The 15,241-nt window shown below is 43.5% G+C and overlaps 1 protein-coding gene across 4 annotated transcripts in view; it reads right to left on the bottom strand.

Moving 5' to 3' along the window:
• Positions 1-14,883, bottom strand: part of RAB3GAP2 (RAB3 GTPase activating non-catalytic protein subunit 2) — a 74,814-nt gene extending 59,931 nt beyond the window's left edge. Inside the window, exons 1-2 of one of the 4 annotated variants that reach the window (XM_019483157.2) lie at positions 14,722-14,883; positions 848-915 (exon numbers count right to left, since the gene is read on the bottom strand). In XM_019483157.2, coding sequence (XP_019338702.1) covers positions 848-915; positions 14,722-14,830 — 177 coding nt within the window. In that variant the 5' untranslated portion in view covers positions 14,831-14,883. Of the gene's footprint in view, positions 1-839; positions 916-14,721 lie in introns of those variants that run through there. The other 3 variants (XM_006272907.4, XM_014598050.3, XM_019483158.2) reach the window with 3 other exon arrangements.
• Between the last annotated feature and the right edge of the window lie 358 nt (positions 14,884-15,241).

The following is a 15,241-nucleotide window of genomic DNA, read 5'->3' as shown; positions in this document are numbered from 1 at the left end:
AAGTTCTTTTACTTTGATTTCTATATAATCATCCTTTAGTGACGATCAAGAGCCCTTACAACCCAGATAGTGGAGATGCAGTTCAAGAAACAGACCATTTCCATGGCAGTTAGGGTGGGACTGTAGACCAACAAAAGAAATATTCTTCAAATTTCTCACTCATTCTCCTTCACTACGTAGAGCTGTACAATGCAAAGCTGAAGAAACAAGGGCTTGCTTACTCCACCACCATGTCTTCTTACCTAAATGCTATTATTCTCTTCCCATCCTCAAGTAACTAGTGACCATAATTTGTAAAAAATTCATCAGTGTGCACTGAGCACAAAGGAGGAGAAGGGATTAGGAAGTAGGAAGTGTGACTGGGATGGCTAGGTCTTGGGCTCCACTGAGAGGAATATGCTTTTTTTAAATACCTGTACCTATTTTCAGTTATTTTACTCCTTAGTTTTCATCCAGACTTGGACAGAAGTGGCTGGTTTGGACCATGGTATCATTCACTCGGCCTACAGATAGCTGCAGAACTGTTACTTTGCCTTGTTATTTCTTTGGTACAGAATTCAGATCTTGTTCAGGTGACGAGACAAGCAATGACATCAGCTTTCACCCTTTGCAAGTTCTGGCAATGATGTCCTTGCCCCCAATCACACGTCTTAAGGTGGTGGGGGAAAAAACAACACAATTATGGACATCAACAGCTGATTTCTCATTAAATGCTCTGAAATTTTAAATCAGGTCTAGAAACTTCTTGGCTTGATGAAAGCTACTTTAAAAAAAAAGTAAACAAGCAGAAATCATCTTTTTACTGAAAGAAAACCTTAATTATGAAAGCTCACACATACAGACTTACTGGTTCTTGTGTTTCTGCTTCATCCCAGGCTCCCCAGCCATCATCTTCCCAATTTGATGACTTGCCTGCTTTGAACAAAAAGATTTTTTGTTATAAAAAGGAAATCATTTAAACACAGAACTGACAAAGAAATACTTAACTTGGATTGTCCAACTTCCCTATGCATCATAATTTAGTCAGACCTAGCTCTTCCAAGGTAACAGTAAAATGGAACTAGCATATACACCATGAAGCATCAGAAGCAAAATGTTATATTTCTCATGACAGTCACACTCATTTCTACATACAATGCTTCCCAAGTATACATTTAAATACAAGAGAAAGATGTGGTTTATGCACTGGATTAGGAGTAGAGTACATCTCAAGTTTTCATCTGTAGCTCTAAACAAGTCACTCAGTTTACAGAGCCTAGTACTGTGGTGCATCAATTCCTCTTTGGTGGCTCCTCATCCTATGGTAAAAGACAACAAGCTAATCAGCTTCATTTTATCTCAGGTTCCCCACAAGCCACTTCAAGGAACACAAACAGGGTATTATGAAGATTAATTTGCTAATACTTGTGAAGCAACTTGAAGCTAAGAATGATTAGAAGCGATTACATAAAGGACTTGAAAAATCTACTTAAGTGATAAAACAGACATTCTCCCCAGTGAGAACAAAGCCTTAAGATACCAATACCAGCAGAATTTAAGAAAAATACATTTCTAGTCTTTATTAGAGTTGCAAAGATGGAACTAGCTCTATATCATAAAGCCAACTAAAAAGGTACAAATGAAGTTGCATCCAGTTATCTTCAAGGCCTCCTGACTTTATTCAGAAGTGTTCATCTTTCTGCAAATAGTTTATTGCTAATCTGAAGGGTTATTGATTCATAAAAAAGTTCTTTTAAGGTAACAATGCGCTTCGGCCAAAATAATGCAGGCTTTGATCATATTTATGAGGTTAAGCTAAAGCAGCACTGTCTTTAAGGATGCAGAAAGAGCAAAGGCACTTGGTACAGCTTAGAGCTTTGAAAAACAGCACAAGAGTAAAAAATAAATACTGTTGTATCGGTCAGTCTGTATTATGTTATTCAAAATCCTATGAGAATCCACAGAATAGGATAAAAAAAACAACTCATACATTTTCAAGCTGTTAACATTTAAAAATACGTATTTTTTAATAAGAAAGGATTGATGGCAAGACAGCAAAGACCTTCGTCTTTGGAACATGATTTCACCCTTAATCTTCTAGGCCTGTGAATATAAGGTCACAAAAGAGACCCTGTTCTGTCAGTTCTTTCAGAGATGGGGTAGGAACTCTGACTAAATAAGTGTGACAGACAGTGAGTTCTAGGGATTGGGAGAGGGTTTTTACTCTTGGCACGTCTGATCATAACCATATGGATTAGTATCTGTGCTATTACTATTGGTAATCTGTGCAAGTATGCAAAACTAAAGTTTGACTCATTTCTAATCCATCAAAGGAGAATGTACAACATAAACTAATTTTTGTAAAACATAAACAAAGAAAAGTTATTATTAAAAATTCTCTAGCATGCTTTAATCTGGTCTTCTCAGGCTGCTGCTTTCTAGCATCTTTTCTGATCTCCTTAAATGCCCCCAAAGCCATGCCTTTGAGAAAGGTAAAACTGCACTTAAACAAACAGAGGATCCTTTCCTGTGCCCAGCCTCCAACAGAATACCAACACTGAGAAGAGGAATGTGAGCAGAAAAGGATTACAGAGTAGTACTAAATTCAATGTCTTGGCCTTGCTTGTAGCCACAAAAGACAGACAGACAAAAGAAATTCGAAAAAAAGAAAGGCCATTTCCTATATTTTTTTAGTTCTTTCTTTGAAAGCTGCTGGAAGGAGGTAACACATTTTAGTGGGTAAGGCAGGGACCTGGAGATTAAGATTTGAACTTTATCCCAAATTCAGACATCGATGCAATAACACTACTCAGAAGTGATTGACTACCACAATTTGCCCACCTGAAAAAATGAGGTATTAATGTACCACTTCACAGAGGTATCAAAATGGTTAATCAATGTTTTTAAACATGCTGAGATTCTAGGATACTATGAAGAGCCAGAGATGCAAAATGTAATAGAAAATAAATTCCTGCATTCACATCAATGCATAAGCAAACAAAAATAAGGGGACAGTCTTGCACTGACTATTAAATTGGGCCCACACAAGCAGGGGTGTGCCTTTACATCAGCACAAATAGTAGTGGCAGAAATTTGCATTGCTACTTTGTGCCCCACTGCATGCCCCCGCCCATGTGCTCTGCAGCAGGATGCATTGTCCCACTGCTCCATGTGCTGCGGTGGCGGGGGGGGGAAGAGTCTAACTGGGACTCAGGGTGCCTCAGGGCTAGCCATTCCCTGTGCTGAGGCACTCTGTGCCCTGGCGAGTCGGGGAACAACAAGTGGAGATGGGGGGGAATAGCCAGCCCAGGGCACAAAGCTGCCTGCTTCTACAACTTTGCGCACTGAAGAGCCCCCATGTTGCGGCGCACTGTGCCCCAGCCAACCACATGTGGAGCCCCCAACGCTGAGGCACGCAGAGACAGGGGAGTAGCTAGCCCAAAACTGACTGCTCTCCCATCTCAAGGCACACTGCATCCCAGCCAGCTGTTCCATGGCTGGTTGGGGCACAGGGTACCCGAGCACAAGGGCTCCATGTGCCTCAGTGCATGGGGCTCTGCAGCACAGCCAACGCGCTAAGGCATGTGGAGACAGGGGAGCAGCCAGCCCAGGGCTGCCTGCTCCCCTGTCTTGAAGAACCCTGTGCCTCAGCCACCCAGGGAGTGTCTGCTGGGGCAGTGCGGCTCACAGGGGGTCCACAGGGCATGGAGACAGGAGAGCAGGCAGCCCTGGCCTGCCTGCTCCTCCATCTATGCATTTGTCCAGGGGCTCGCCACTTTGGCATGGTTCCAGGGTTTGCTTGTTTGCTACCTGTAAATCCCAGTAGCAAATTTTGCCCCAGCACTGCAAATCAGCAGTGCCGAGCATTGACTGATGTGCAACTTGTGGAGTTTGTGGCCCTGCAAAGAGGTCTGCAGCATGCAAACCACATGTGCCTGCACATCTGGATCCAGCCTTGAAGACTAGAGTGTGAGGACTTTCTCCTTGTTCAAAGATTAACAAAGCTAGCAGAAATCAGATTGCATTACCACAACTGTTTACTGGCCTATCACAGGTAGAGATGAACCCAGTGCACATACATCTACATCAAGACAACCACCATCAAATCAGCACCCGCTGCTGTAGTCTAACAGAAAAATCAAATTGCTCTCTCTGAATTCTTCATGTCATGAAAGAACCACCAGGAATCAGTAGCAAATTACAACAGCCTTGACTGTGCTACATCTGCTCTCAGTAATTCTGTTTTTCCTCCAGAGGTTTTCCTAAGGATTTTTATCAACAGAAGCCATGTCTATATTGGTCTTAAAATGAGGTTTAAAAACAAACACAGTGGACGCTATCTGTACTCAAGCAGGGTTCTGACACTTTGATTAGTCAGTATGGAAACAGCACAACATTCAGAACCATCATGCTCTGGATCCAACTCCTTTAATTATATGATTCAGTACATGCTATCCACTCAAACTGTAACATAACCCAGCACAGCAACCCCAGAACCTAAAGCAATCTTGCTGAAGTACAGTTTTTAAACTCTTCTGCATGGCTCGTAAGACAGAACATAAATAGACTAGAAATGATTTGTAAAGAACAAAGCTGCCCAACAATGTTGCTGAAAAGGCGTCTAAACAGATTAAGCCTGGACAAATACAAGACGCCTACATATGAGCAACCTTTATTAGAATTCAAAAGGTCTCTCCCATCTGTAAAAAGAATGAGTCAGCCAGCTTTCGTACATTATCACCAGACAAAATTGACTGTAAAGACGTGCCCAAAGTAGCTGCATAACTTACATGTTTCCAAGATCCATTCCTTATCTTTACTTAAAAATTTTCCAGTATTTAGATAAATTAAATAAGATGACGTTAAGGGTGAAACATGTTTTTATATCCAGTCACCTCACCATTTTACCAGAGGAAGAAGAGATTAGTAAGAAAAAGACCCAATTAACTATACCACAAGACTTTAATTTCCCATTTTTTGAAGAGCTTTTACATAAACTAGATATCAGCTCAGTCCACCAAGGCAGGGTCACAAGGTCTATCACCTTGTAACAACAGATGAAGGAATACCACCCTACAGGTGTTAATTTACAGAGATGGGCTAACTTCAAGTATTAATGATTTGCTTGAGGTTTGAAAAATTCATACATCAAGTACTGTTAGTATCAGATAAACAGACTTTCATGAACAAATGAGGGAAGGGAAAAAAACAATGTCAAATGCTGAAAAAGCTAAGCTTTATTTTAAATGTTTTCTGTGACTTTTTATTACAAAGAAAACAGAAATTCAAATCAGTGTCGAGATGTCTTCCTACATAGGCATGTAGATCATGCTCATGTCTTTGCTTCCTGCTACTTCTAGCTTTCCCAATCTGCACCATAGTAAAAATAGGCATGTTGTCTGCTGGAGAACAAGTAGAAATAGCAATAAGTCCTTCTGCGGGTCAACAGCAACAAGAGCTGCTAAGTGCTAACCCTAATTTGCAACATTAGGGGTTAGTTATCATGGAAGTTTTAAAACTTTAAAATAAAGGTATAAATAACATCACAGGAAACATTTATGTGGGGTGCACTTAATATGCAAGAAGATATCCTAAACATGTGTCAGCATTTGAAAAGTCCATTTACTAAGCTACTAAAACTGAACTATACCTGAATCATAGGTTCTGTGACTTTAATTTCCATCTCGGTGTTGATAATGTTAATATGCTTTACAGAGTGATTATAACCAAGTGAATGTTTCTAGTGCAAACTTAAGACCTGAACAAATAACACTGGGATAAGATAAATACCATATTTACCCAAATACAAGATGACTTTGAATTTAAAATAATATTCCCACCCCATAATTATATTCAAGACATGGAAAATGTATAAGTTTGTTAAAATAGTCCATGTATAGAGTCTAATTTTTGGAGGGTCATCTTAAATTCATCCCCTTCACCACTGCAGGGGGACAAGCAGCAGTGGAGTCAAGTGGCCTGAACCCTGCCCATTGCACCTGCCCCCTCCTCCCCCACAACTTGCTCCCTCTGCTACCTGCTCCCTTGTGCCCACATGCCCTGCATCTGCTCCTCTCCACTGGGCCCCATGCTGCCTTCCTCGCCACCCCTCACCTGCAACTACTGCTTACCTTTCGGTTGCAGTTTCAGCTCCGACTGGGGCCCCACTCTGGCCCAGGGCATAAAGCACAGAGCACATACAACCTCCAGCCTCTGTCAGGCCACACACTAACTGCTGTGGCAGCAACCACTGTGTCCTGAGCCACAGTACATATCCCAGGTGTATCTGGTGTGTATTCATGCCTCAACTGTGTAGTTAATTAACAATTAATTTCTTAACACTAAAATTTTATCATGCCAATACTCAATATGTGGATCATTTTGTCCCATTACAGAAAAGCATGAAATGAATAAACTACTTATAATTCATGTACAACTGGTTTTATAGCCATTATAGTATAAAAATGACTGTAACTATTTTCAGATCAAGTTGACACATGATCCCAAAATACCTTGCACCATAGTTATCAACCAGATGAAATGCAATACAAATATTATTCCTAACATGCATACTTGTTAGTTGATCAGCAACTTTCTAAAACAGTTAGATGCCATGACGCTAGGAATCCAGAAAATGTTTGTCTTGCTGTTACTGCTAACATTAACCTAGCAGCCTTAAAAAACAAACAAACTCATGTTTTGTGAAACTCATTCTCTTAAAACACGAAAGTGGTAGAACCTTCCTTTCCAAGACAAGAACCTACTAGCTACCAATCAGATATCCTCAGTTGGTTAGTAACTTTTCCCTTAATAATGATTTTACCACCTACAGCAAAAAGAGCTGAGAGCCATGCTGACATCTCTAATATTAATCAGTCCAATGAAAAGAGGACGCACATTTGTAAGTAGGCAAATCATAAATCAATATAATGAGCTACAAATACTTATAAGACTGCTTTTAAGTTATTTCAGTGTTACCACTATGTACTTTAAATGTAAGTTTTGGTATCTGACTGCATAGAGCAATGAAGGAAAACAGTATGCATCTCTAGAAAATGACTTTCTTCCAGTGTTTAATTTACTGAAGTATCCAGAAGTGTGACTTAGGAGACGCAATAAAATTAATAACTATTCTTCAGATGAGGTAGGCAGTTTATTGTTCGTTTACATACGCAAATGGAATGAATCACTTTGCTGTTGCAAAAAAATACGTTTGTTGATTTAAAACTAATTATGTGCATTTAATTCACTGTTTCCCATCACACTTCCCTACTGCTGAACTATCCCAATCCAAAAAAAATTAATTGTATCAGTCTGCATCAACCATTATTTTTCTAAAATTATGGGGGGGGGGGGGGGGGGGTTCTTAAAATAACCTGCTTAAAATGTTGCTGGGTTTTTGGTTGTAGCCATGTTGGTCTAAGGATATAGGCAGGCAAGGTTCTTTGGGTAGATGTGATATCTTTTATTAGACCAACTGGAGTAGTTGGAAAAAAAGTTATTTTTCTATGAAGTTCTTTTTCTGTGAAGAAGGGTGATTGCGAAAGCTTGCAAAGAAATTTTTCCCAACTACTCAGTTGATCTAATAAAAGATATCACATCTACCCAAAGAACCTTGCCTACGTGCTTAAAATGAAATGTGAAATTATGACTGTGCCCATCTAGATTTGAGTAGCTGTTCCTGATCAGCTTGGAATCAGGTACTCTTATCTCATCTATGTTCTCTCTTGGGCACCCATGCTGATCATGCATTACCTCCCCAGGGAAGCCCCCAGTACTCGCCCACCATGTCTTGATGTTTTTGTCCAAGAGCGGAAGGTTCCCTTAAAGTTGTGCCTTGCTCGGGGGTGTAGTCAGCAGTTGTTCCTGGGGCTCCACCTTCCCTACACCCCTTCCATGCACCAACCAGCTAGACTTGGCTGTGTGTTAGCCTGAACCCCTTGGGTGCCAGGCCTAATGGCATGGCCCTGATCTGGGCCTGGAGTGTGACAATATGAGCACAGTGTCTCATTTGCAAGCTGCATGCTGGATGAAGGCCCCTTGTTTCTGGGCTCAGCTAAGAAGGCCTGTGATACGCCTGGCGGTCTCGCTCCCTTCTTGGGACCACGGGCCTTCTGGCCACTGGGCAGCCTAATGGGCTTTCAAGTCCTTACCTGGAATCCCTGAGGGCCCCTGGCCCCTAGGCCCCGAAAATGAAGCATGTGGCTGCTCTTCAGCCTCAGGGGCAACCAAAATACAGAAAGAAGAAATAAACAGAAGTGTCAGGGAGGCACTGTCCCTCCTCATGCCTCCTACATGTAATGCTGTGGCCCGTCCCTCGGCATCCTCCCCAGCTCTGGTGCCAAGTGCCACTCCATTACGGGGTGAACCCCTCTTTGGAACTCCATCCTGGGTCCTTGCCTGGAAGCGACTCTGACTGCAGAGCACACAACCTCCTCCCAGCAGTTGCTCGCCAGCATCTTCCCTGCAGCCGGCTTTTGTTGAAGCTGGCCAGTGTGTCTTTATGACATCATCGCCCCACACCAGCTCCAGTTGCACATATAAGCAGCTGATGAACCGCACAGGTGGCTCATCTAGCTGCTGCCAGGTCCCGGCTGGCACACCTGCAGCAGGTGAATATCTGCCCATTACGGGGCTTTTGGGGTCATTCCCCTGGGGTCACAGGGTTTACCCACCGTGATTCCAGCCCTGAAAAAGGGGTCTCCATCCCTTTTCTTTTGTCACCCTGTGACAATAACAACCCATGTTAAAAGGACAAAGTGGATATAACCTATTAAAAACTATATAAATAAAACAAGCTATATCAATGCACCTCAAAAATGAATGAGTTAAATACTACTACCTTTTAGTTTTATAGAGAATAAAGGAAAATAATCTTTAACTTCTGAAGCTTTTAAATATATCAGTTTCATATCATCTACTGCAGGGGTGGCTCAACCCCCAGGCTGTGGGCCAAATCCAGCCTAAGGAGCCACAGCATCAGACCTACAGGGCTCCCCACAGGTCAGGAAATTTTGCACTGGGAGTGGAGCAGTAGCAATTAATCCAGCCACTGTTCTCTCGCTGCCAAAATACCGAGTCCCATACAGATGGACAGGTATGAGGCTCTGCCTCTTTCCCCTGTGCAACCAGACTAGGGCCTACTATGCACACCCCAAATGCTGTATTGGGCTTAGTGGCTGAATCTGGACTGCAGAGGAACTGGGCACAGACAATCCAGCTTGCAGGGCAAAATGTTAAGCACCACTGATTTACTGCATTTAGTATCTACATTCAATCTTTACAATAGAGTAAATGTTAGTATTTATACTTTTCCCAGTGGTAAAATTTTCAATTTCTGTTACACAAAAAAGCTTTGCCTCAAAATGTTTTCTTTACTCCAATGCAGACAAGGTTCTTTGGGTAAATCCAATATCTTTTATTAGACCAACTCAAATAGTTGGAAGAATTCTTCTTAGCAAGCTTTTAGGCACAAATACCCACAGTCCAGCTGAGCACACCTGACGAAGGGTATTTGTACGCAAAAGCTTGCAAAGAAGAATTTTTCCAACTATTTCAGTTGGTCTAATAAAAGATATTGGATTTACCCAAAGAACCTTGTCTACCTATGTTCTTAAACCAATCTGGCTAGAATCTACACCCTTCTTCATTCCAACTAATTTATTCTGATTTGAGACAGTGGCCAGAGCAGTCAGAGGCACCGACTTTGGTTTTTGCCAGTGGGTGGGGTTTTTTGGTTTGGTTGGGGGGGGGGGGAGGGGGTCTGTGTTCCTACACTGAGCCCAGAAGAAGAGCCAGCATGTTACTTCAACCCGGTTTGCCCATTGTGGCTTGCTGGTGCTGAGCACCCACTAATTCTTTCTGGTTAGTGCTTAAACCCTAGATCACCCATGGAGTCGCCGCCTCTGCTGGAGCTGAAAAAGAAAAATATCTCCTTTTTCCCTTCTGCTCTAAGAGAGATTAAGATAAGATAAGACACACTAATTCTAAAGGTGGAAGGGGCTGCTTGCACAACAGGCAAGCCCAAGCTGGCTGCTGCCCCAGCCCTTCACCACTGATTGGCTGCGAGGGCTGTCCATCATACATCCCCACCCCTCACCACCACTTGGTGGAGAGGAGTGTGTCCACAAGATGCACAGCCCTCACAGCCAATCAGCATCAGGGGGTAGGGTCTCAGCCAATCAGAGGCTTGGGGGCCACCATGCTCCACCCACAAAATGGCTGCCAGGCCCACAGGTTTCCTTGCAAAATCAGCCAGCAGCCACCTTGACTTTGCTAGGTCCCTACTCGTATCCACTTACGCTTTGCCATTTTTTCCCTGAGAAGGCAAAATGTGGTCCTACGATGGCCTGCACTGTCAACAAATACAAATCCTAGAAGACTAAGTAGACAGGCAACCTAGGTATCATTTCATGTCATATCTGACTGTGCTATGCTACCACAACAAGCATATGACTTTTATGCATACTCTTAGAAGATGAAAATGCCAAAACAAAATACTCCAAATAAAAACAAATACAACACAAGAGAATTGAAAGAAAAAGATAACACCAGGATCCAATCATAATTAATATGATTCTACTCTACTCTGCATCTTGTGAAATTATTTAGTTATGAAAAGGAGTGTAATGGTAAATGGTTTGAATAGAGATTTATACCTTCTCTGCACTGTAAACTAGTAGAGAATCTGACTAAAGAAGTACATTCTTGGCCTAAGAAATCAAAACACAACTGTATGTGAAAGAGCTGCACTACTGCTCAGTCCTTTGTTATGTTCAAATATAAGATTATGTTCAATCTGGTCTAGTAAGGAAATTATTATAATCCATAATCAGATTATGGGGACCAAAAAATTAAGGATTAGAGAACTTTCCTTTTAAGTACAGTAAGAAGCAGAATACAGCAACGTTAACTATTTTTAATTTTTAAGACAATGAATCTTCTTTGGATCTTTCTGACAATGTGTGTGATTTTATTGTGTTTACTTGAATCCAAGACGAGGTTTCTTCCCCTGCCTCCCCGCACCGTATAACATGGGGAGGAAGCCTCATCTTGGGTTCAAGTACCAGGGCTGGGGCCTAAGCAGTTGCCACCACCGCTGCTTTCTGGCTAGAGCTAGAATGACTCAAAGGGGCTCAGGTGGTTGGGATGTGCAGCAAAAGACTATAGGGGAGGCTGCACAGTGCATGAAGGGAGCACAGGGAAAACCATGTAGTATAGGAGGGAGAAAGAAGGGGAGATCACTCAGCGGTGGGGTAGCACAGGGGAGACCACCCAGCAGAAGTAGAACTGCTATGGCTCTGGCTACAACCCCAATCTGGCCAGGGACTAGAGCTAGCACTGCTTCCACCATCACTCCCTAGTCAGGACCAGAGCAAGAGCCAGAGCTGTCACAAGGTAAGGATTCAGGCTAATATGGTACATCTGAAACATTCTCTTTCTGCAGCTGCTATTTAAAAGAAATTTGAGAGCTACACAATGAGAAACCGACTATGCAGTAAAAATGTTTGTACACAAATGCTCTGAAGTATAAATACACTTTAAAAAGCCAGGAAATATTTCATCTCTTTTAGTAGTTATTTTTCTTAAAACAAGATTATGAAGAGGTACATACTGACAACTGGTGGCTTATCTTCAACAATTTGGAGACACTTCAAAGCCATCAGTGAGCTCCTGAAAACACTCCTTCATACACAGACAACAGTGCACATGTCCCTCACCTTTTACGATGTTTCAAGAAATGACGCTCAAAAAGTAATGCCAAGTTACTTAGGCAGAAGAAGTGCATAATTGTTTCTGAACCAGGTTTTGGAGCAGCAGAGGTGCTGAACTGCGGAATTTGGTTGATTAAACATTTTTCCTTATGTTTTGACAATGTGATTCTACAACCAAAATTGCTTCAATCAAGTTTATCCTTTGTAAAGTCTCTTATAAAGAAACGACAGAGATAAACCTATTCTAACACTATTCATACAACAATTTTGTGACAAGATTATAGCTTGCACAAAGCTCATCAGTTGCTGATACCAGTAACAAGGTACTTCGCCACTACACAGAAATTGTAGAAATGCTAAAGTCTCATTTTTTCCCTGGCACATATACACTCAAAACTTTTTTCCCCCCACAACTTTTTCACTTTAGTACAAAGTAGATAAGAAATAGCACCTTTAAAGTTTTCAAAAGCAAAACTAGAAAGTAACAGCCAAGAAAATTTTCAACAGCATTTATCCGCTGATTCATTACATGGCTCTCTATCCCGCCCGCTAGTTTTGTGCAGGTTTCACATGATTGCCCTTCACCCCCCTCTCTTCTTGCTCATCCAGAAACACACTGACCTCCCATCTCAATGGAGACAACTCAAAGATCTACCTCTTTATTCCAGGTCTGTCTTCTGTCCAAACTAAGATCTCAGCTTGTCTCTGATACCTCCTCATGGATGCCTAGCTGTTGGCCATCTTAACATGCCTAAAGTTCTTAATATTTCTCCCCCAAGCCTTTCCCTCTGCCCTCTACTTTCTGGGGCTTTATGAACATTACAATCTCACTTGTCACTCAAGCCAATAATTGGATGTCATCTTATACCACTAGATCAGGGGCAGGCAATTATTTTGGGCAGAGGGCCACTTCCTCGAGGCAGCCCAGGGCAGATTAATATTAATTTTCTAAACGTTTTAGGGGCCCCCCGGGCTGGATAGAGTGGCCTGGCGTCCGGCATCCGGCCCCCGGACCACGTTTTGCCCACCCCTGCACTAGATCCTCCTATTCAGCTATGTGTAAGTCTTCCTCATTCTAAGATCTGTAGGACAAAGCCTCATAACTGTCCATACAGTTGAAACTCTTTCATCACTAAGATTCCATCCAGGAAGAGCACACACCAACTGCTGCAGCTTCCTTAGCCTGACAAAGGGTTTTTGAACCCGAAAGCTTGCTTAATAACTATTCTCCAACCATTTGGGTTGGTCTAATAAAAGATATCAAATTCACCCAAGGAACCTTGTCTGCCTATATCCTTAGACCAACACGGCTACAACCTAAACCCCTTCATCACTAAGATGCTTTCATCACCTTTGTCTCAGTTACTGTAACATCCTTCTTTCTGGTCCTTACAAACACAGTCTTGCCCCACTGATACACATTCAGAAGGCTGCAGCTTTATTTTTCTAACCTGATGCACACACTATATGTCTCTGCTTTCTCTGTATCGTCTCCAACATAACAGACAGATTATTTCACAGCCTGTCCGCTGCCTACCTGTCATCTCTTATCACTACTGGATTCAAAATCTACTTCTGATCAGCCTATTACACTAGTCTCCATTGCCTACCTGTTAAATTTTAGAAAGACCCTGTGTGCTTTCTCCCATGCTGCCACTCAGGATTGGAACTTCCTGTAAACATCATCATTAGCCTCTTTCAAGGCTCAACATGATGCCTACAAAAAGAAAGTTGCAGCGAGTCAACCACAGCCTACCTTGTAGACTGATACAATCTCGTTTTTGCCTTGTACTCCCTTATTTGCCTGTATTTCCCCGCTGTCTCTTACTGTCTACTTAAATAGCAATAGACAACAAGACTAGCATTTTAGGGCAAAACTAGCTTTTTGTTGTGTGAAACGCTCAGCACAGTGAGGTCAAGGTACATGACCAGTGGTCCTAAACAATACAACAGCAATAGAAGTTATATGTCGGGGGGGTTTTTAATTTAAGCCAACCAGAGTAATCTTCCCCTTCTTAAAGGGAATTTGCAAAGACAATCTCGTAAGTACATTTGGGATCAGAAAGGAATTGTACCTGGCATGCAGACTGCCATGGGCTGCAAGAATTTTTGCCTTCCTCAGAGGAGAACATTCCCTCTTCCATGGATCTCCAAAGTGTATTTTAACAACCTACTTCCTGACAGCGCACTGCCCTCATAACACTTTGCAAAGATGGTTTGAGAAGGAGATGATCCTGCTTTTAACAGGATGTTGGACCCTGTAACTTCCTGGGGCCCCTCCCAGCCCTACTTTTCAATGATGCTATCTATGATTCAGTGTGAGAGACATTCCACTTTCCTTTGATAGGACCACTCCTAACAGAAAGCCTGCGGGAGAGGGTTATCGAAAGACAAAATGTCAAGAGCTGGAGCCCAAAACATACATAATGCAGGGGGACCACTGAGCCCGCTTGCAGCCCTACTGAATTTAATGAGATTCTGCAAGGTGCACAAGCAGTTCACCAAAGGATCACAGGATCGGTGCCTCAACTGGAAGATAAGCAAACATGATTTTAAAGCCCTTTGGAAAGCAAGAAGCCTAATAACTGCAAGGATGACTCTGCCTGGGCACTAACGTTTGCCATTTGTGGTGTGCTGCGACACCCACGGACAGGTGTACCTGTGAGTGGATGACAACTAGCGCGTCTCAGGCTCTTCTGTTCTCTCTGACCGCTTCTTAGAGCGCAAAACTGGGGGAGGGGGAGCGGGTCTTGAGATTCTTTATCAAGAATCTGGATAAAGAATCTCGATCGTATCTTCCTTCTTTATCTTGAGACTCTTTATCGGGTACCAGCCAGGGTTGCTTTCATTTAACTTAACAGGGGTTAAGTTAAACGAAAGCAACCCTGGCTCGTACCCAAGCCACACTGCCTTCAGGACCAGTTCATGTGGAAGAGTGTCTGCCAGGGGCCCCGCAACCTTCATGACAACAGGGGCGGTTGCAAGTTTCCACCCCATTTGTAGCCCCGCTGCCACCCCTCAGACTCACCAGTGTCCCGCGCGACCGCGGCGCCGGGCTGGCGCAGGTGCGGGCACAGGAAGTCTCGGGCAGCCTCAAGCTCCGGGAAGTGGCAGAAGGGCACAAGCGCGCACGACATGGCGCCAGCCCCCACCGCGCCCCCGGGGCCCCACACCCGGAACTGTTCCCAAGAATTCCCGGCCGCCCGTGCGCATGCGCGGGATGGGCCGCGGGCGTGGCGGGGCGGGAACGCGCGGACGCGGAAGTCACGTGGGCGGGGAGGTGCGCGCGGCCCTGCCCCCGGCAGGCGGAGGACGCTGGGCTGCACGTGGCTGGGGGCGGGGCTAGTGGCAGTCACGTGGTGTGCTGTGAGGTGGATGGGGCCACGATGAGGCGCCGGAGCCCTGATGGGGGAGGGCGGCTGCAGCCTCCCCGAATAGATTCAGGGTCGGGAACTCTCCTGCACCCCTTGCACAGGGCCCCGCTGAATATGTGGCCTTCTGCACCCGTCCTGTGATAATAGTGTGAGCCCTTGTCTTTAGGCCCCTGC

The sequence above is a fragment of the Alligator mississippiensis genome, chromosome 1, assembly GCF_030867095.1.
Source record: "Alligator mississippiensis isolate rAllMis1 chromosome 1, rAllMis1, whole genome shotgun sequence".
NCBI lineage: Eukaryota > Metazoa > Chordata > Crocodylia > Alligatoridae > Alligator > Alligator mississippiensis.
Note: the sequence above shows the minus strand (reverse complement) of the source record. Positions and strands in the feature narration are given on the sequence as shown.